Raw genomic sequence first — 22,324 nt, forward strand, 5'->3', positions numbered from 1 at the left:
TAAATCCTGTGATTATGTATGTATGAAAAAGTTCTTCACTTGGCAGAGAACCATATTACTGTTGGAGAGCTTCTTGAACAAAAATCATCAACTGACGTTGACAGTGTAAACACACCTCATGGGGCAAATGGGGACACAAGCTGGAATCCAGATTCTGAATACTCCCAACCTACTGGTGGTTTTAGTGTTGCATTCTCTCTGTCAGTTGTTCAGGTAGCCATAAATTTTCTGTTATATTAAATTATGATTTTTTGCTTCTATCATCCATTTCTAGTATTTTCCATTTTTTCTCTATTTCAATGTAACGCCATGTGTTCCTTTCCTGCTGCGGAATACAAATAATATGCTTTATCCTTTGAAACGGTATTAAGAAATTGTATGACATGTGAATTTGTTATTCGGTGGTGGACTATCACAGTCGTTCTCCCTTGTTCAGTGAAATGGGTAGTTGTACTACTGCAATATTCTTTCATGTTTTGGTGTCTTCTATTTCTCCTACCATCTTCCCCTTTTTTTGCTAGAGCGAGTGCCAGCAACTTCTGTGTGAAATTTTGCGGGCAACTCCAGAAGCTGCTACTGCAGATGCAGCTGTTCAGACAGCTAGGCTTGCAAATAAGGACCCAGTGAAGGAAAAGAGGCAAGTCTTCACCCATTGATGGCCTACACAATGTTTTTCTGTTTGTTTATTACATATACATATTCAGTTAAGCATTGTAATTAAGCCAGTAATTTGGCAATCCCTTGAACAATGGCCGACAATCCTATATTAGCTCAGTGTCCGGTGCAACTGGAGTTACTCTCTATTTTCGTATACACGTAAATCCTTTGTCTTGCTTGGCACTAGTGGTTTTACAGCCCCAAGGGTATTAGGGATGGGAAGGGATTTGGTGAACCCCTTATCCCCACCCAATCCCCTAGTACTTGTTTGTCTGGATGAAGTCAAGTATTAAAAATCATTTTTTATGGCTGCTGCCAGAGAGCTACTACAGCATAAACATGCCAACTACTACTCTAAGCACAAGCTAGCACAGTAAAGATATAATCTTTACATGGCATATGGATAAATGTTCTAATGCAAATAGCACAAGATGGAGTTGTCATTGGAGTTTGTAAATAGCACAAGATAAATCGGATATCCAAAACAGTGCCCAAGCACAGCTGAGCCCTATATCTAAGCACAGCTGAGCCCTATATCTAAGCCATTCATGTGTGTGAAGATGTGTGCTAGGCACTGTATAAGAGGTTTTATTGGTGATGTATATTTCTTTTCTGTTCTTTGAAAGTTACCATGCTGTGCAATGAAAAATTATTCCCACCTAAGCCCTCCAATGAAAACTGTCTTTTTTTAGTCTGCATTTAAATTTTGTGTGAAGTCAAACTTGTAAAGTTTGACCAACTTTATAGTAAAAATTATCAACATTCACAATGCGAAATCAATATCATCAGATTGACCATGAAATTAGGTTTTCATACTATATAACTTTAGTATTGTAGATGTTGATATTTAAAAAAATATAATTTTGGTCAAATTTGTGTAGTTTGACTTCAAAGAAATCTTATATGTGGAGTAAAAAGAAACGGAGGGAGTATTTCTTTGACCTCTTAGGTTTGCTTCTCTTTTTACGTCTCTAACTGCTAAACTTTCTTACATCAGGGATGGATCAGAAGGCCTTTCTTTTGCTTTTCGCGTTACAGATGCAGCAATCTCTGCGCAAAATGAAGGTATGCTCTAACCATATTAATATGTATAATACGGACTCGATGATGTTTCCATCATGCTACATGTCTTTTTCTATTATTTGTAGATGTTACTCTGCTTGCTGTTGCATTTTGGACATTGTTCATGCATGTTAGGTCGTCAGCTAATTACTGCTTTTGCATGGTTTTGCATTCTCTGTTCTATTGTACATGTGCCATATAATGAGTATGTTCAATTCTGATCTATTTCGATCAATGTCATAGGTCAAGGATGGAGAAGAAACCCAGCTGTACCCCAAGAAGGGTATGGAACAGCAAGCATCATACCTGATCAAGGGATTTTCCTAGCTGCATCAGTTTACCGTCCTGTCTTTGAGGTAACCTGGCACATACTTCCCTTGTAACTCGTACGATCCTGTGACGGTTTGATTACTTGGTTCATGATGATATTTATTCTATTTTGCAGTTTATGAATAAAATAGGATTGATGCTTCCTCGAAAGTACTCACAACTTGGGTAATGTGCTAAATATTTAATTTTGATTCTGATTCATTTGTGAAATTGTGCACCTGTACTCCTACAGTTACTATTCAGTGTGTACCTTAATGCTGTCTAATAACCTGAGTTATATAGGTTCATTGATGACATGTGGTGTAATGTGTGTGTTTATCATCCCATGTTTCTGACGCCAGCCTTCTTTTTTCCCAGACAGTAGAGTTAGTAGTATCTACTCCCTCCATTCCTAAATATAAGCGTTTTAAGAGATTCCACTATAGACTACATAGGGAGCAAAATGAGTGAACTTATAGTTTAAAAGGCGTCTATATACATCCGAATGTAGTCTCTATAGTGGAATCTCTAAAAAGACTTATATTTAGGAACAGAAGGAGTGTAAGTAGAGACGAACTTTACGATGTTATTTCTGAATGTTCCTTAGCTTGTATTTAAAGATGTCACAAGCTTAGGCCTTGCCTAACGACCGAATTATGTTGAAGTTCTTTCCGAGATAAGCTTGACAGATCCATCTGCACCACTAATTTTGAGGCAGCTTACCATAGCTCATCATGCTTGGTCATGCGAAGAAACTCCCCTAAAAGGAACCCTTATATGATTTGCTGGCCAATTTTCTCTCTCTATAAGGACCAGATTCTCCTGGCTTACTTGGCTTACCAGGCTTGTCATGGGACAACACCATCTAAAAGAAGGCTCTTTATTGGACTTTGAGCAATTTATTTTCTTTTGTGATATAAAGAGTTTGTAGTTTGTACAAGCCCTGATAGGACCACACCCGAAGTTACAAGGCAACACAACTAAGCGGTAGGCGCTGCCATGTCTGGAAGCAAAGCCACCAAATCTCTCCCGCTTGCCATCGTCCATTGCGTAGTTTTGCCTTGATCGCTCAAGATACTGAGATAGGCAGAGCTGAGCGCTGTCAAAGATTATTGCTTTTTGATGCTTCCAAATGCACCATGCTACCAACATGATGCTCGAGGACGTGCCTTTTTGTATCGGTGCAGGGATGGAGATAGTTCTGTCACCATTCCACGAAGACATCCCTGTAGCAGGGGGTGTGCCGTTGATCGGATCCATGAGAGAGCACCTCGTGCCATACCATGCGCGGGAAGTGATAACCAATGAGGTGGGCCATCGTCTCCTCCAATTGTTCACAGATCACGCATGAAGGTGTGTGCTGCAAGCTTCAACGCGCCAACCGCTTGGCATGCCAACAACGATCCTGGGAAGCTAGCGCATGAAGAACTTGACTCATGGGAGAGATCAAGTCTTCCAGTTCAGCTTCCAACAATTTGCCTCATGGGGGAGTATCGTCGTACAACACCAAAGGAGGGCATTGTCCGGGACACTCGGCCCACCCAGGCAGAGGGACCTACACACCCTTATGCAGTTAATGTGGCAGTGGCCGCCGTTTGCTGACGCCTTGCCGTCCTGGAGGAAGCCTCTCAATATCTTGTCAACATGGATCCAGGTCTTGTTCATCTCCAGCACAACTAGCCAGTGCAACATGGATCCAGGCAGGCAGGGCCGACTCGACCAAAGTGAGGCGTCCCTCTTTCATCATCATGGACACTCTCCAAGTGGGGAGGCGATCAACGATTCCATAAACCAAGGGCTGCAGTGCCTTGCTTGAGGGCTTCCGGAGTAATGGGGAATCGAGGTACTTGATCGGGAAGGGAGCTAACGAACACTCCATTACTGATGCAGCCTCCCGAGCCTCCCCCTCTGATCAGCAATAGGGGACACCGAGCACATTGCGAAGTTGGTGTGCAACCCCGATGCTCGCCCAAAGAGCGCAAGCAAGCTGCGCAGAGTGGACAACTCCTCCCTATCCTGGTGACAGAAGGTGACAACATCGTTTGCGTAAAGCGAGATGGTAGTCATCAGGTCGCGGGGTGCGAGGCAACGGAACAGTCCAAACTCTCGGGCCCTAGCGAACAACCTTTGTGCTCGCGTGCTACTAGAGGATAGGAGAATGACAATCCACTCACAGAAGAGAGGGCCAAATAGGGGTTGCCCCAATGAAGGTCGTAGTCGAGCTAGTTGAGGGCCTTGGGATTGAGTGGAGCCCCGTTGTGGGGTCGTCGATCTCAGTAGGTGAAGCTCTGCTGGGTCGCGCACTGTTATCAAATTGGAGGGTTGGCCAATGGATGGTTCATAGACCGAGGCGTCTGTTCGCTTGACGCCCAACGTCGAAGCCGCTAGACAATGGACTGTTGCAGACATTCCAACATCTTGCGCGACTTTGAGTGGGCTAGCTGCGACATCCTCCACATGCACCGATCGGTCAAGGGGAAGCGGAATAGGGAGATTGGGTCAAAGGGGGTCTCCAATGTAGACGGGGTGGCCCCTGTTGCGCCATCCTCATCGTAAGCCGCGTGATCGGATCCCTGCATCATGCGACTGGACCCCCCCCCCCCCCCCCTTCACTACCGACGTTCTGCCTCGGATAGCCGTTCTGATGACCCTCCCTCCTACAAAGGCAACTGCACCATTGCCCTTCCAAAGGATTCGAAGATGTCACCTTCAGCCCTGCGAGTTGTCCATCCGAGCAACAACATGCTCGGTGGCGATCCCTCCTCCAAGGTCCCCGCAACGAGCGTCAAGGACACGACCATCATGGCATCATGCCTCTCACGCCACTTACGGCCACCTGTCACCTATGAGCTCTTCCTTTTTAACTGAGACCATGCCCACCGAGAGGGTGGCAAAGTCAGCCACACCGCTACCCGTCTCAGGCGGGACCCATTTGGTCTTGCGTTTGAGGGGCCCAGAGCAGAGGCGGTGCCGCGTGCCGACGACAGTGAGTCCGCCTTGCTCGGTGCATATTCAAACCCGTGTCATATTCAACTCGACGCCTTGCTCGACACACTTCCTTCGACGCCGATAGCATCAGTGGCTGCGCGCGGGGTGCGGTGACAGTCCATGCTTGACCTGGAGGGGCCCATTTGGTCTTGGGTTGGAGGGGCCCAGAGGAGAGGCGGTGCCGCATGCCGACGACCGGCATGCTCGGGGCATATTCAAACCTGTGTGTCATGGGCCATCCCGGCACACTTCCATTGGCGCCGATAGCATCAGTGGCTGCGCGCGGCATGCGGTGATAGTCCATGCTTGACGTGGATGATGAATGTGGTACGGGCGGGTCTTGACAGGCAGAACGATGAGTTCGAGCCGTCGATGGTTTGTCTTATTCCACCATGTGAGTCTTTCTCCCTAGGGATTCTTGACGCATCCAGGCACTAAACCGTGAGCCGGATGATTGGCCATGTCGGTGCTGGTACGGGTGGATAGGTCCAACCTCTCAATCCAGCGGGACGGTGCAAGGATGGTCTCCGCCGCCGCCAGGCTCCATGAGTTGATTGAAATCCCTTCTATGACGCCAGGGCACTGGCTGGTGGTCGATTGCGTGTTGTAGGACCAAGGTGTCAATTGCAAACAAAAGATGGGGGTTTGGATGAATCCGTCGAGGAGCACCAGATCTCTATCCGCGCACGCGGCAGAAGTATAGGAGGAAAGCGGCGACATCAGGGACATCAATGGTTGTAAAGTATTAGAAAGACTCTTGGTAATTTATTTATTGCTATATGCAATTATGGAATCGATGCACCATTTAATTGATATCCTCTAGCAAAATGAAACACATCATATGCATCCATCTTTTGGCTCGAGAATTTCCCGGGCTAGAGATATGGTATAAGAAATAGGCTATTAAGTAACTCTAAATGAATTATGGATACATCTATATCCTTAACATATCGAAATGATTGCCATTATTCGTATCAAACCAATAGCGATTCGTACAAGCTAATTTTCTAATCAATGGTGGGCCAATAATGAATGTTGGAGCGCAGGATCAAGGTTGGAGGCTGTAGTGGCAGCGTTTGAGAAGGTGCAGACGGGAGGAAGGCCTCACGACGTGGGCGTTTCTTCCCTTGCGGCGTGCAGGCGTACCGCCATCCCTAACGCCAGAGCACGACGGCAACAGAGGACGCGCAAATGATTGGGCCAAGGAGTTACCGGAGTGTTTACACGCCAGTTCATCATCAGACGACGATGGGAGACGACGGTGGGGGATGAGGAAGGTGGTACTCCCCCGACATGTGCCCGGACTCCCCGCACCTTATGCAATGCGAGCCATTGGCGCAATTGACCGGGTTGTGGCCCGGGTCTATGCAGAGCAAGCATTGCCCGTCGAATGCGGGGTTGTGTCCTTCATGCTTCGTTGTTGACCTCCGATTGGTGCGGTGAAGGCCAGATTGCGATGCTTGCGCCTGGGCTACTCCTAGACCATGTTGTCCTTAGCCTTGGCCGGGTCCTCCAGCTTGTTGAACCCACAGCCGGATTCCACGGGAGGACCTGATGGGCACACGTAGACTCACCAACCGCCACCTCAGCGACGACCTTCCCCCTGACGATGTCGCGGTAGGCGTGTGACTTCCCATCATCGGAGGAGACCGGGGAGCCGCACCAGTGATCCTGTGGTGGGCTCTTGCCGGACGGACCGGGGGGGGGGGGGGGTACAACACCCTTAAACAATGGGCGTGTACAGTGAATGGCTTCTGTTAGTTCCGTGCGCCTAGAACTTGGCGAAAGGCTTACTGGGATTTTCTTATGGGACAACACCATCTAAAAGAAGGCTCTTAATTGACTTTTGACCTGTTTTTTCTTCTATAGCTCCCCTTTGTGTATATAGAGCAGTTGAAACTTGTAGGATGTCATTCAAGATATTGATTACAAGTACCCGCCTATAGAGTCAAACAGTGGACTTGTATAGTGGATGCCTTCTGTTGACCTTGGAGATGCACCTCGGGTCGCTGGTCGTGGCGGCTTGGCTGTGGAGGAACTAGCTCTCTCTCACTCGTGCCTCTACTCATTCTAGCTGCTCACTACTCCCCTTCCTCTGTTCTTCCTCAACTAGGTCAACCCAATTGGCTTGGGACACTTGGGCCAGCAATACATGGGCCACACATCCAACACCCCCCCTCAAGAGGGGTGACAGATATCTATCATTCCCATCTTGTGACACGCTAAGCTGCATTCTCTGGTTCCCAGTCCTTTAGCCAAGCAATCTGCAATTTTTTGCCCTGAGCTCTCATACCCTATCTTGAGAATCTCAGCATCCAGCTTTTCTTTGATAAAGTAATCTGTCAATCTCCACATGTTTGGTTCTATCATGTTGAACCGGGTTGTTTGCTATATTAATTGCCGACTTGTTGTCACACCATACATTCATGCAACTGGTCTTCAATATCTTCAGCCCTTCTAATAGATTCCTTGTCCATAACAACTCACTCAGTCCCTGAGACATGGCTCTGTATTCAGCCTTTCAGCCTCTACAGTTGATTTGGAAACAACAGGTTGTTTCTTGCTTCTCCAAGACACTAGATTTCCTCCTACAAAGACACAATAGCCTGAAGTTGATCTCCTGTCATCTAGGCAGCTAGCCCAATCAGCATCACAATAACCATCTACAACAAGGTGTCCATAACTCTTGAACAATAGTCCTTTCCCAGGAGTACCTTTCGAGTGCGTGGTGAGCAATCTTCAAATTATTAAAAAAAATCTCAAGATTCTATGTACCGCCTCAAGATGTTCACTTCTAGGCTCATGCATGTATTTGATCACAACACTTACTGCAAATGTAATGTCTGGTCGTGTATGACACAAGTACAACAACCTCCCAACAAATATTTGATATCTCTCCTTATTCACTGGCTCTCCCGACTGAGCTGTCACTTTGTGGTTTTGATCAATTGGAGTTGATGCTGCCCGACATCCTAGCATCCCTACATCGCTTAGGAGATCTAAAGTATACTTCCTCTGTGATAGCGCAATCCCCTTGGCAGACCTGGCCACTTCTATGCCAGTATTTGAGTCTGGCCCAGATCTTTGACTTCAAAGGCCTTACCCAGACACTCTTTCAGTCTTGCTATTTAACAGTGTATGAACCGTTACGCTGCCCATACCCCGTATTACATACAACATGTCTGAACTTATCTCGGAGACAGTTTCAGACCATAAAGAGTTTTCTTTAACCTACATACCTTGCCAGCAGTCTCAGACGTAGAGAACCCCGGTGGGATCTCCATGTAGACCTCCTCCTATAGGTCCCCATGTAAGAGAGCATTCTTCACATCAAGTTGATGTAAGGACCACCCGAAATTTGCTGCACAGGAGATCAGGATTCTCACAGTATTCATCTTTGCTACCGGAGCAATGGTCTCATCATAGTCAATGCCGTAGGTCTGGCTGTACCCCCTCACCACAAGCCTTGCCTTGTATCTTTCAATCTTCCCTTCCGCATTCTGCTTCACAGTGTATACCCTCTTGCAGCTGACTGCCTTCTTTCCTGTTGGAAGAGGTGTTAGTGCCCATGTCTTGTTCTTACTTAATGCCTCTAGCTCCTCTATGATAGTTGCTCGCCACTTTGGATCCACTTTTGCTGCCTTCCAATTAGTTGGAAGAGACACCAGCTGAAGAGAAGCAACAAATGCTTTGTGGGCTGGAGATAATGCTTCCTACGAAACATAATTTCCAATACCATTGGCATCGAACCCATACTTTGGCTCTCGTATCCCTGCTTTTGCTCGGGTACCTTTTCTCAAAGCAATTGGCAAGTCTTTTGTATCAGATGAGCCTGCATTGCTACCCCCCCCTGAACATGATGTTGTCATCTTGACCTCATTCACCTTTTGACACCTATGAGAAGCATCACCTTGCTTATTTGAATACACCTTTAGCTGCTCCTCTTGCTCTGCCGTCCACCTCGGTACACAACCGATCTGGGTGGGAGCACTGCCTGCCTGACCCGGCACCCCATTAGTCACAATCGGTCCTTCACTCGATGGTGTTATCATTTTCTGGGGCTGCTGCTCCCTTCTCTGTACAGGAATATCACCCTCAATTGGTTGTTGCAGCACAAAATCGGCACCACCACCACTTTCCCCCTCTTGACCTATAATAGTAGATTGGGTATGGTCAAGACTAACAAATAATCCATTAAGATCGGTTTTCTCACCATAAAATGGTTTGGATTCCCTGTAGGTGACATCCATGCTCACAAAGGTCCTCCATTCAGAAGGACTCCAATACTTGTAGCCGCGCTGCCCAGGAGAGTACCCAATGAAGACACACTTGACGGCCTGTGGATCCAATTTGCCCACAAATGGCCTGTGATCCCTGACAAAGCAGACATTAAGATCATTCTTGGGAGGAACCACAAAATCATTCTTTCCCAGAAGTAACTAAGAACGTGACTTCATACCTAGTACTCTCGATGATGTGCGATTGATCAGGTGTGTCGCAGCCATCACAACTTCACTCCACAAGAATTTCGGCACATTCGTAGTAAACACCAGTGATCGAGCGACCTCCAGAATATGGCGATTCTTCCTTTCTGCCACCCCATTCCGAGGAGTGTTCGGACACGAGGTTTGATGCAAAATCCCTTGCTCTGATAACAAGGTCCCAAACACTGTGTTAACATACTCAGTGCCATTATCACTTCTTATCACTTGTACCTGAACATTGAAGTGATTTTTCACATAGGCACAGAAAGTTTTGAAGCATTGGAAGTTTCATCCTCGTGACACATCAAATAGATCCATGTCATACGTGAGTGGCAGTCAATAAAGGTCACAAAGTACTTTGCACCACTAACCGACACCACCGGGCTTGTCCAAACATCCGAGTGAACAAGCATGAATGGTGATATACTTCTAAGTCCCTTACTCACATAAGACGTCCTCGTGCCTTATAATTCAGGTTGTTCTTACCTACTCCATGCATTACATCAGGAAACAACTTGAACATTTTATCAAAGGATACATGCCCCATTCTGCAGTGATGTTTCATTGCCACAGACTCTCTTTCTTCCACAATTGCCGCAAACACTGGGCTGCCCGTCTGACCAAGCCCCTCACGGTCCATGTACCACAGTACCCTATGCCTTTGTTCCAGTCCCTATCCACCTTCCAGTCGGCCTGTCCACAATCAAGCACATATCACTCAAATTCCCTGAAGTCACCTGCAACATGTTTAGAAGCACCAGAGTCTAGAACCCACTCCGGATCAGTCCTATGAGCAGCAATTGGGGCATCTTCATTAGTACAGATAATGCGGGCTGAACTTGTCCTCTCCTCCTCGATGACCGCTGCCTCTCTGACATCCCTAATGAACGTTGTCATGTACATCATGCGAGCCACCCTTGCCAACTCAGTATCTAAGGACGCTTCGGCGGAGACCAGATGTGCACGCAGCATAGCTTCCTCCAAGTCTCTGCTTGCCACATTTCCGCCTCCTCTGAACTCTTCATCTCCTATGTGCCTTCTTCCTTCCTCTGCACCACACGAACATCCATCATCCGACCGCACCGAATCCATGACCCTGACCTCACCACCTGTCATCTTCCTCACTGGCAACCACGCTCAGCAGCTCAGGCACACAGCAGTAGCAGTCCTTCTCTCCCTCAACCAGCAGCAGCAGCAGCACTCAAGTGCAAGCAGCAACAACAGCCTCATCCTCCTCCTCCGCAAACAGCAGCAGAAGCAGCAACTCGAGCAGCAACATCTCCACCAGCCGCAACAGCACACGATGTTGACCTTGGAGACGCACCTCGGGTCGCTGGTCGTGGTGGCTTGGCTGTGGAGGAGCTAGCGTTCCTCTCACTCGTGCCGCTTCTCAGTCTGGCTGCTCACTACTCCCCTTCCTCTGTTCTTCCTCAACTAGGTCAGCCCAATTGGCCTGGGCCACTTGGGCCAGCAATACATGGGCCACACATCCAACACCTTCTGTTAGTTCTGTGTATACAAGTATCTACAACTTGTCCAAAGGCATCACTCCGTAAGTGCACTGGGATTGCTGGTACCAGAAAGTATTAACTTGTTTCAAAAATCAAGAAAAAAGTTTTAAAATGAAATTGAGAGGAGCTTACTTAACTGCAGAAGTGAATTTGTTTAATTAATATTTTTTCTTCACCTATAGCGTAGTTTGATGGAATGACATTTGACTTGGTTTACTGTTCAAGCTTTGACATCTCATCTGCTTGCCATTTATATCGCATTCTTTGTATGTTCATGGTTTCACAGTTTATGTAGTGCCCCTACATAAAAATCAGTTAGCTAGCCTCCTATAAATAATTCATTAATATCGAGCCGGTAAAATAATTTCCCCTACGCAAGAAATCATTTCCAGAGATAAGATTGTAAGTACATAACTGTAATTACTTAAAGGCGGCTTGAGGCGCCTGTGCAAGTGTGTAATGTCAACTTGAGCTGCTAAGCTGACACAATGGTATATAGTACATGACGCCAAACCCTAGGAATGATCATACCCTTAACACCTTGAAGTGTTCCAAGAAGACCGTGCGACTCCTTCCCTTTCCCCTCCACAAACTAACACTATTTCTCCTCTGTCGTCCATGAGTCTCCTTTTCTCGTCATGCTCATTGAGTCCTTCATATCTTTCTCCTTCATTATTTTGTGGCTGGTAGGCTGAAGCAAACATGTACCTTGAGAATCTAGACAGGTTCACGACTATGATGTATTTATTTTATTTGTTTGGAGTTGTGGTTTCCCAAGGGGTTTCCGCTCCCTCATTTTATGCTCTTAATCAAAAGTTTGACAGGTTCACACCTTCGCAGAGGTGCTGGAGCAGTACTGATTATTTACAGGCAGCATAAAGAATAAGTAAAGTCGATGTAAGGATTGGCTGTTTCAAAATAGTCCCTTGGACAAACGATAGGACCTAATTGGCGGTATATCCTGCAGGCTATATCTTTTCTAAAATTTCTGGAATTATTGTCCTTGCACCCCAGTACTCCCTGTATTCTCAACGAGACACCATTTCAGCTCCAGTACTCCCTGTATTCTCAACGAGACACCATTTCCGAACACATGCAACAAGCCTTCCAAAATTTAACCATGTAAACAGAAGTTTTTTCATTCGCCACATGGAAATGATATTAGCGGACTGAAAGCATTCCCAATCATCTATGCTGTAGAGTACTTTTGAAATAGTAGAATCTTAGGTGACATTGATATATTTTTACACTTAAACTTTGTGCAGGAATGATGGCTTATTGGCTTTTGTGAACAACTTCTTGAAGGAGCACTTCTTGCCAGCAATATTTGTAGACTATAGAAAATGTGTTCAGCAGGCTATATCTAGTAAGTCAACTACTTCCCACCAGTAGATAGCAAGTGTGATCTACTCTTTATCTATTGCTATGCTGCATGAAAGGACTACAACGTAAGTCGGTGATTCACCAATTTAAATATGAAAACCGATGTATTTTGTTGTGACCATGATGGAGATTCTGGTCAGAGATTGAGAAACTACTAGCAGCCAAAGAACAAGAGAGCCTGTTATTTTGACCTTACAATTTTATACACATGTAGAGTTATTAGAATACATTTATTAGTTTGGGCATTCCACAACGAAAATTCATCTAAACTTGACCAATAATTCACTTTAGTCACTGAACTTGGAATGGTCTTTTGTCTTTTACTGATTGGCATACGTATTTTGCTGATATGGCATAATTTGACCATGTTTGGCCTAGATGAGTTGGGATGTTTCTCAAGGTTATTTTTGCAAAATCCGAAAAACTGAAGGGGAACAAGTCAACCAGTCAGGCTGCTTTAAGCTGCTCCTGTGAGAGATAGGAAAAGGCTGGTGTTCTGTCAACACCCCCAGGCGGGCTCAACTGCGTCGCTTTCTTCGCCCCAACGTGGCGTACAAGCAGCAGCAACTCAGGATTGGAGCCTCCAGTCGTCGCCTCTTTCCTAGTCCACACCCCCCCCCCCCCCCCCCCCCACTGACATGCGGCTGTAGCCTGACAACATCTACAAGTTTGGTAGTCACGTGGCGTATAACTTCCTGGTAGTGTTTGTCTTCTACAGGACCAGGTTCCTGGAGGGCAACACAAGGGGGGAACAACAGTTCGTGGAATAGCGACTAGTCCGTGCCGTCCTACAGGGTTGGTTCACCAGCGCGCGTGCCTCCATGAGGTGCGGCATCAGTATATCCGGGTGCAGGCACCGGTATCGGCGGCGGGTTAGCTATGAGACGTGTGTTGCTGCTGTCGTGCAATCACATGTGCTTGTGTCGCGCGTGCACAACCGCCGTGGACACGTACCCGTTGTACGAGGCCACGTGTGACCCCGTGTCTTGTTCTCTTGATTGAAGCAACTGTTTGCCATTTGCGGTAGGAAAATCAATCTGCTGGCGTCGGCAAGCTTGATCGTGTTACTGCATCATGCCGAAACATATCCGCTTGCGCACGTTATGGTTTGTTCAGTTAGCCGGAGTAAAAGTTAAGTTTTATCGCCCTAGTCCCTTCATCGTCGCCGTCGACGTCGGACAGCTGCTCGAGATAGCACAACCTTAATCTCATCCCGATCTCCGCTCCCTGCACACCTCTTAGTATCGGTGATGTGTGGACCATGTTGGCTGTTAGCGTTATATTATTTTCCATGTATATATTTTCCCTGTTGTATGAGGGGTTTCCTGCATATGCATATTCAGTTATTCACCACCTGCACATGTGTGTGTGTGTGTACTGGCCATTGGCCCCTAACATGGCACTAGAGCATAGGTCAATTTTTTTGCACGTGCAACTCGTGCTTTGATCCATCGCTTCGGTGGGTGCTGCTGTCACCTGACACCGGCCGCTGTCTCTAGCCGAGCTATCGTGTGCTTCTCCACCCCGCAAGTCAACGCCCACTCGTCCACCTCGCAGGTCCAAGCCTCTTCAGTCGTTGCTGCTCTTCCTGCCGCCATGTGATGTCGGCCACAATCTCTGGCTGGGTAACTGTCTGCTTCGTCCACCCCGCATGTCCAAGCCCACGTCAACGTCGCGCGTTCATTTCGCAAGTCCAAGCCCCTGTTGCCGGTCTGCCTTTGGCCGCGCTACGCTAGTCCGCCGGTTGCCGCCATCTCAGGACGTTAGTCCTGATCCTTCTGCCGCCTGTCCCGATCCGGCTGCCGCCGCGCCTGATCGGCCCGCTTGGTCGTACTCCGCCAGGCCGTCCTTTGCCAGGCCCGCCTGTCCATTCCATGCCTGCTTGCTCCAATCTGGTCCGCCTCGGTTGCCTCCTGCAGCATCCGACGCTTCTTCCAGGGCTTCATGGAGGGCAGCAGGAATGGCTCCTCCCATGGCAAGAGCTATCGTCAATGAGCAACCATGATGGCTATTTCGAGCCTGCTCTAGTATTGACGCATGGCAGCATATTAGGTGTGTTGGGAGGCATGGGCAGGCCATCGACGGCCCTTCACTGTTTGGGCATTGCTCGCACCCACTTGCTGCGGTATCGTTGTCACATGCTCCGGCCGGAATAGCTATCCGGTGCTGTCATCACTTTGAACATTGCCCCATGGATCATCATCACTGAACCAGGCGTGCTCGACAGCAACCTTCGCAGCGGTGAAACCCATGCCGGCATGTCGCTTTACGCCAACATTTTGTAACCGGTTCACAATTTTTCAGAAAAGAACCCTAGGAAATATCCCATGTACTTGCTCAATACCTCCTTTTGTGGTCAAAGTATGCCAGGTTAGCATACTACATATGCCAATCAGTAAAGTGAGTGACCATGGATGAAGCAGCAGAACAAGTATAGTTATTGTTATCTATACTTTTCTGAGTTCAGTGACTAAAGTGATATCACCGGACAGGCTCAGTTACTTCACAGTTCACACTATGAGGCATATTGCCCACCATCGATAGGAATCCAGGGTTCTTGGTATCTGCGAGCTAGAGGCGTATGAGTAATTGTATATACATATGTTAAAGATGAGATGAGTTATGATCGTCAGATCATGTAGTTGAGACAAGGTTCATGAGATAACTGAAGTGAGCATATTTGATTGATTGATTGATTGATTGATCTTGGAGAATGCAGTTTGTATTTCTTATAAGATGGTTAACCCCCAACAGTATTACTCCCTCCGTCCAGGTGTATATCTTAGGTTGTGCACCGCGACCAAGGCGGAGGGAAAAACAAGAAAACTTAATGGTTATTTGCTAATTAATACCATTGCATGCAATGAACTGACCACTGCATGTCGTGTTTGCTAGTCTCAAGTCATTAAATGCATACATGCCCCACATCTCTTATTGGTTGATTCGTTTATTTATGCCAAGAAACAAGAAACAGATGGGAGTTAATGCACCGCGCCCAAGTGTTTTGGGATTATTTGGTTTTCGTAAGGTGACTTATACACCTAGACGGAGGGAGTATCTAATCTTAACTAATTCACACTTACTGAACAATAGTAAATGACCCCTTTACTAATGAGAGACTTCAGCTCCCTTATTTGGAAGGATAGGGCCTGCTTACTCATTCTTATTGCTTACATATAGATTCATCATCAGACATTCAAGTGGAATTCGAAGTGGGGGATGTGCCCCCACTTAGTCTTACGTGGGTTATGGGTATCTAGTGGGGAAATCCCTATAGGAGAGAGCGCGTCCATGCATGCAGGAATTTCCCACCTCATGCTAGCATCATCACATTAATTGCTAATTTTTAATTTTTGAAATGATTTATCTCACAAATCTTTAATTTGTTTAGCGAGCCTTCTTCATCCTCAACGAGGGCTTCAAAACAAGATCTCATGTTGGCATGTTTCAATGATTTTATTCCGTGGCCACCAGTTGCCAGATTATTTAGATTAAATGCTGAGATAACTAGATTTTTTTCTCCAGAAATAGCCAATGGATCTCAGGTCCCATTGCACCCGAATTGGAAAAAATAATTTGAAAAATTCAAAAAGCTTAAAAAATTCATGATGCGTTTTGGAATCAAACCTGATCAGGTATTACACTCGTGTGAAAAGCTTCGACCGACTCCTTCACCAAGAAAACAAATTTGAGATTACAGAAAGCGTGAGTAGTAACTTTTATAATGTCGATCCACCAAGGATACCATGAGTCATTCCTCTGCAAAACTTTTCACATGAGTATTACTCTGACCATGTTTGTTACAAAGAAGTTTCAGAAATTTTCAACTCTTTTTGATTTTTCTAAAATTGTTTTTCCATTTTGGGTGCATTGGCCCCCATGTTCCAAAGATCCGCGTCAGTTTTTTCTCTGGCTAGTTACTATATTATAGTAACCGGATGAATGACACTCTGTACTGCAAACTAAGTTATATAAATTTGGTAACTAAGGGTATATAAATCCGGTAAGTAAGTGAAATTAATGTCGTAATTACTGACAAAAAAATGTTGTCAAAACATACAACACGGGATGTAGTTTTGAAGATCTCGCGACAATGAAGCCAATGATAAAACGGATCATCAATCGGGTTGATGGTTTAAGAGATAAAAGTTTATAGTGTAGTCTCCCACATAAGACACTGGGGGGCACATCCCCCACATAACACAGTCCAACATTAAATCATCCTTTACACGATATCATGACCCTATTGTGCATCAGAAGTGCGCTTAAACATTGTGTGGAATTTGGTGTCCAAAACTATGTTTGCATGTATGGTGGCTGGCTGGCTGGCTGCAGTAACCTGTTCCTGAAATTTTCATCCTTGCACATTCGAACAACTTTATTATGTCGTTTGGCAGGTCCAGCAGCATTTAGACCACGTGTAAATGCAACCTCAGTATATAGCTCACTAGTGGAGAATGGCCGCCCTGTACTACAAGGGCTTCTGGCTGTTGATATAATTGCCAAAGAGGTAATGCCTTAGTAATTGAAACATGAATTTTCTTTAAACCCTTAATTGTACTTAATAATATTTATTCTCTCATTGTCTCCTTAGGTTCTTGGTTGGGTTCAATTGATGCCGATCTATGCTGCTGAGCTTGTTGAGTATGTTCGCACCTTTCTGGAACGTACACACGAAAGATGCCGGGCATCATATATGGAGGTATAATTATGCACTTGTCTGTGGTTTCAGGAACATGCAATTCTTATATGTGAATTAAATCTACTACTTTTATGTTCTAATTATATGGCAGGCCGTATCCTTTTCTTCTTCTTCTAATTCTGCTGACTTGAAATACAAACTAATAATTGTGCACTTCTGAAACTCGGCTGCCGAGCTATATATCCCACATCTGTTTGGTTTAGACGAGACCCATAGATATGGACGGTCAACTTTAGATGTGGAACATTGACGTCATTGTGAGATCATTGTGGCTAGCTGCTAGCCTTGCACAGAGAGGAAATGTCATTGTGAAACCCCGACAACACAAAGTATGCATGCCAAATTGATGAGGAACAATAGATGAGAAAAAGAAGAAGAAAGAAAAACACATGCCAGATCTGTTTAGCTACTTCTAGATGCTTCCAGTCTAGTGTAGTATTTCTTTTCTTTACCCTACCTGCTGTTTCTAGATTTCTCTAGTTATAAGTAGCTGTGAGTAGAATGGTGAATCCTAAATAATGTTTTCTAGAGTGTTCCAGCTATAAGTAGAAGTATGTGAAGGCTTCCCAAAGCCCTATAAATAGAGGTCCTCACCTCTACTTTGGAACCAGACTATGTACCCACTACCTATAATAGAACTTGTTGTTCTTATCTAAGATCTTGGAGTAGATCTTGTGCCCTAGGAGTTCTGGATTGTACTCTTGCTGCCCTATCGGCCTACATTCGCCTCTAGAGCGATATCTAGCACAGCACGTTGAAGCTGTTCCTTCAACACTTGTGCTGTACACATTGTAGCAGCAAGGTGGAGTTGCTCCTCCACAACCTTTGTGCTGCTTCACAAATCCATAGATCCTGGAAAGCAACAACTTCAAGAATGATTCATAGTTACCGGATTCGCTCAAACCATCGTCGAACTCTGATCTAGATCAATTGTAGATTGGGGTTTGAATTCATTCGATTCGTACCTGATTTGCTGTCTGATTTGTGATTGGAGGACGAACAAACAGGAACTTGGGTGTCCCTTGTGTCCTCATTGTTGCTGCCTGATGTGGCACCTCTGTTGCTGCTGCAACTCTGCTATCATCGCAATTAATTGCAGACGAGATGGGAGTAGCAGCCAACCAGGAGCAGCCTGGACGTGCTGTTGGGAGGAGATGGGAGGGAGCTGCAGCCAGCATGGAGTAGCATCGAGATGACACTGGAAAAGATGGGAGCAGGCAGCAGCAGTAAAGTAGAAGGAGCAGCAGGTCGTGTGGCTTGGCTGGAGGAAGGAAGTGAGGAGTGGTGGCTGGTGGTTTTGGTTTCAGCTTCTAAAGGAGTTAGGGCAGAAATGAGGAGGGGATTAATTTGAATGGAGGTCACTATTTGAGCGTCCAATGGTTCTTAATAATGGGAGAGGGAGTGGCACTAGCTGAGCCAGCCGAACTGCCTGATGGGTCATTTCTTTCTATATCTTTTATTTCTTAAAATGTATTTCATCTTTGATTCACAAATAGAACAGAATCTCGAATCCTATGCAACCGATTCGTGAATCCTACGTATGAACTTACTAAATGACCTTATTTATTCTCCCGGAACGCCACCCGATAAAGGAATTGAAAGACTACCCCGGGCCACGTAGACTATTCCCTTCCGCGGACATTCTTTTCTAGAAGGAAAGTAGCAAAGCCGAACGCAAATACACATGCAAATAATAGCCTAGGATGATGGTGTCATTCTCTAGCCGAACGCGGAACATTCCATTGGGTAGGGCTTCCGTAACTAAACCTTCGAAAGTTACTTTTGCCGTTCCCTTTTTCAAACTCCACTTCTTTTCATATAGCAATCCCTGATCAAAGAGAGAACAATATCCATTTCAAAACATTTCTAACAGATTCCTTAGTTCGCCTAATTCACGAATCGGAGATGTATACCCCCTGTCAATTCGATTCATGGAAATTGGTGAATCGTGAATCATGAACCCGAATAGCAAACTGAGAGAATCTGGTAACTGTGGAGTGATTATTGGTTAATGGACATGTCAAAAGAACTGTCGTGCCATGGCACATGGCAATTCTTCCACCTCCAATGCATGCGATTGATGCGTCCAAGCATATCCTTGTGAACCCTCTTAAGCACCAATTGTCATAAGCCTTTGTGGTGTCCTCTTCATTTTGTAATCGTAAGTACTCCCAAAAGACTGCAACCACAGCTTTCACCATCTATTTATATATAAAAAGTAAATATGGTCGTGCTCTCTGACCTGAATGATCTCATCAATAGAATCAGCTGGGACACCATATGTGATCACATTTCCGCACGCAAGTTCCCCAGCCGCATTTCTTTTCTGCTTGAAGTATGGGTCATGGGCCTGTATAGCGTTTTCAATGTGCAAGTACAGCTCCGTAATCATCTGGAACCATTCACGGAAATTTCAGCCTGGCACGGGTAGTTGGAGGATAGGGGTGGGAATGTTCACACCTTATATGGAGGGGGTCAAATCAGCAGGCAAAGCAAGTGTCTTTTGCAATACCTACATTTAACGTTCGTGCTAGTAACTCATGGCAAACAACTAATCTTATTGGGTGAGTTCTGCTAGCAATTTTATAAGCAATCACAGGTAAGCCTTTGTGGTGTCCTCTTCATTTTGTAATCGCAAGTACTCCCAAAAGACTGCAACCACAGCTTTCACCATTCTCCATAAACTCAATATGGTTGTGCTCTCTGACCTGAATGATCTCATCAATAGAATCAGCTGGGACACCATATGTGATCACATTTCCGCACGCAAGTTCCCCAGCCGCATTTCTTTTCTGCTTGAAGTATGGGTCATGGGCCTGTATAGCGTTTTCAATGTGCAAGTACAGCTCCGTAATCATCTGGAACCATTCACGGAAATTTTAGCCTGGCACGGGTAGTTGGAGGATAGGGGTGGGAATGTTCACACCTTATATGAAGGGGGTCAAATCTGTTAAGACTTATAATATAAGTCATGTATACCCCTTTGTATTTATCCCGTAGTATAAGGGGTTTCCTGCATATGTACCACACCTGTACATGTATATATATCGGCCTATGGCCTCATGGGAATACAAGTTGCTTATTCCTAACATGGTATTAGAGCTTTAGGTCTTTTTTTTCGCACACGCAACTCGTGCTCCGATCCCATCTCGCCGCCGCCGCGTCTTCTCTTCGCCAGGCGTCGTTCCTTCTCGCCCAGGCGCCGCTCCAGGTCGGCGCCGTTCCCGTCGTCCGCTCCTCCCGCAAGCTCGCGGTCGCCAGGCGCCCTTCCCTCCCGCCCAGCGCCGCTCCCGCCAGGACGCCGCTCCCGCCCAGCGCTGCTCCCGCCAGGACGTCGTTCCCGCCCAGGTGCTGTTCGCCAGGCCCGCTAGGCTCGCAGCCGCGTCTCCTGCTGTGTGGATCGCCAGGTCCCTCTCCTCCCGATCGTCTACTGCTGTCGTCTACTCCGCCGACTCCACTGGTTCTTCCTACGGATGCTAATCAGGCCGCCAAGGATGCGGCTAAGATTGCTGATGAGGCTGCTGATCGTGCCTATGATGAGAGGGCTTTGGCTTATGAGGAGGCTCTTCAGACGTATCATGGTGCTTTGTCTGTTTACACTCAGTGGCTTGATGATGATGCTTGTGCTGCAGCTGTTCTCACTGCTAGTGTTCTGCCTCAGTTTGCTTCTGAGTTTCTAGGTCTTCCTACTGTCTTCCAGATGTGGACCTGTCTTCGTCAGCGCTATGAGCCCTGTGGTGATGCCTTATATCTTTCTGTGGTTCGTCAGGAGCATGCTCTTCAGCAGGGTGACACTACTGTTGATGACTTTTATGCACAGAGTTCTGCTATCTGGCGCCAGCTTGATTCTCTCCGCAGTGCTGGTTGTCGTACTTGCCCCTGCTGCCAGGCTGTCCAGGCCGATTTGGAGTTTCATCGCGTCTATGAGTTCCTGTCTCGGCTCCGTAAGGAGTTTGAGCCCTGGCGTGCTCAGTTGTTTGCTCGTGGCCGTATTTCTCTCATGGAGGCGCTTTCAGAGATTCGTGCTGAGGAGACTCGCCTACGTGGTGCTGGTTTGCTGGAGGTTCCCTCTGTGCTCGCTACTCGGGTTTCTTCCACTCCGCCGGCTGCACCGCCCCATTCTCGCTCGAGTGCTCCGCCGCTCTTGCCCACTCCTTCTGGAGGCTTAGGTCGGCCCCGTTCACATTGTGACTACTGCAACAATGATGGTCATATTGAGTCCCAGTGCTACACAAAGCGGAAACACCTGCGCAAGGCGCGATCATCCTCCTCAGGGACTTCGTCATCTCCCTCGCCAGCTTCAGCCATTGCTTTGACCGAGCAGGATATTCTGAGACTTAAGCGTCTGCTCGCGGCTTCAGGTTCTTCCTCGACGGGTACTGCTGGTTCTGTGACTGATGCTTCCCGCACTGAGCACCCGCCCTCTACACAGTCAGGTACATCCCCATGGGTTCTGGATTCTGGAGCTTCTTTTCATATGTCTTCTCATTCTTCCGCTTTGTCTTCTCTTCGCTCGCTGGATTCTCCTGTTCATGTCTTCACTGCTGATGGTACTCCACTTTCTGTTGCTAGTAGAGGCCATCTTTCTACTCCTTATTCTGTTCCTGATGTTGCTCATGTTCCTCGACTTACCATGAATCTGTTTTCTGCCGGTCAACTTACTGATTCTGGTTGTCGTGTCATCCTTGATGTTGACTCTTGTTCTGTCCAGGATCGTCGCACGCACACTCTGGTTGGGGCTGGCCCTCGCCGCCGTGATTCTCAGGGTCTTTGGGAGTTGGACTGGCTTCATGTTCTTTCCGCTGCCACCACCATCGCCAGTTCCTCCGCTGCTGTCGCTTCTGTTACTGGTTCCTTCAAGCAGTGGCATCATCGACTTGGTCATCTGTGTGGTTCTCGATTATCGTCTTTAGTTCATCGAGGTCTTCTGGGGTCTGTCTCAGGAGATGTCTCTTTAGAGTGTCAGGGTTGTCGTCTTGGCAAGCAGATTCAGCTACCATATTCTCATAGTGAGTCAGTGTCTCAGCGTCCTTTCGATTTAGTCCATTCTGATGTATGGGGTCCGGCTCCTTTCACTTCGAAAGGTGGTCATAAATACTATATTATTTTCATCGATGATTTTTCTCGTTACACATGGCTTTATTTCATGACTTCACGTAGTGAGGTGTTGTCTATTTATAAGCGTTTTGCTGCCATGGTTCATACTCAGTTCTCTTCACCCATTCGTG

The 22,324-nt window shown here is 46.5% G+C and overlaps 1 protein-coding gene across 1 annotated transcript in view; it reads left to right on the top strand.

The window, feature by feature from the left end:
• The window catches only part of LOC109763773 (exocyst complex component SEC8), a 50,284-nt gene that overhangs the window by 13,005 nt on the left and 14,955 nt on the right, over positions 1-22,324 (top strand). Inside the window, exons 10-17 of the mRNA XM_020322629.3 lie at positions 47-213; positions 522-637; positions 1,655-1,722; positions 1,963-2,075; positions 2,165-2,214; positions 12,277-12,377; positions 16,792-16,904; positions 16,989-17,096. Of these exons, the coding sequence (XP_020178218.3) occupies positions 47-213; positions 522-637; positions 1,655-1,722; positions 1,963-2,075; positions 2,165-2,214; positions 12,277-12,377; positions 16,792-16,904; positions 16,989-17,096 (836 nt within the window). The remainder of the gene's footprint in view (positions 1-46; positions 214-521; positions 638-1,654; positions 1,723-1,962; positions 2,076-2,164; positions 2,215-12,276; positions 12,378-16,791; positions 16,905-16,988; positions 17,097-22,324) is intronic.

Source organism: Aegilops tauschii, chromosome 7, assembly GCF_002575655.3.
Source record: "Aegilops tauschii subsp. strangulata cultivar AL8/78 chromosome 7, Aet v6.0, whole genome shotgun sequence".
Classification (NCBI taxonomy): domain Eukaryota; kingdom Viridiplantae; phylum Streptophyta; class Magnoliopsida; order Poales; family Poaceae; genus Aegilops; species Aegilops tauschii.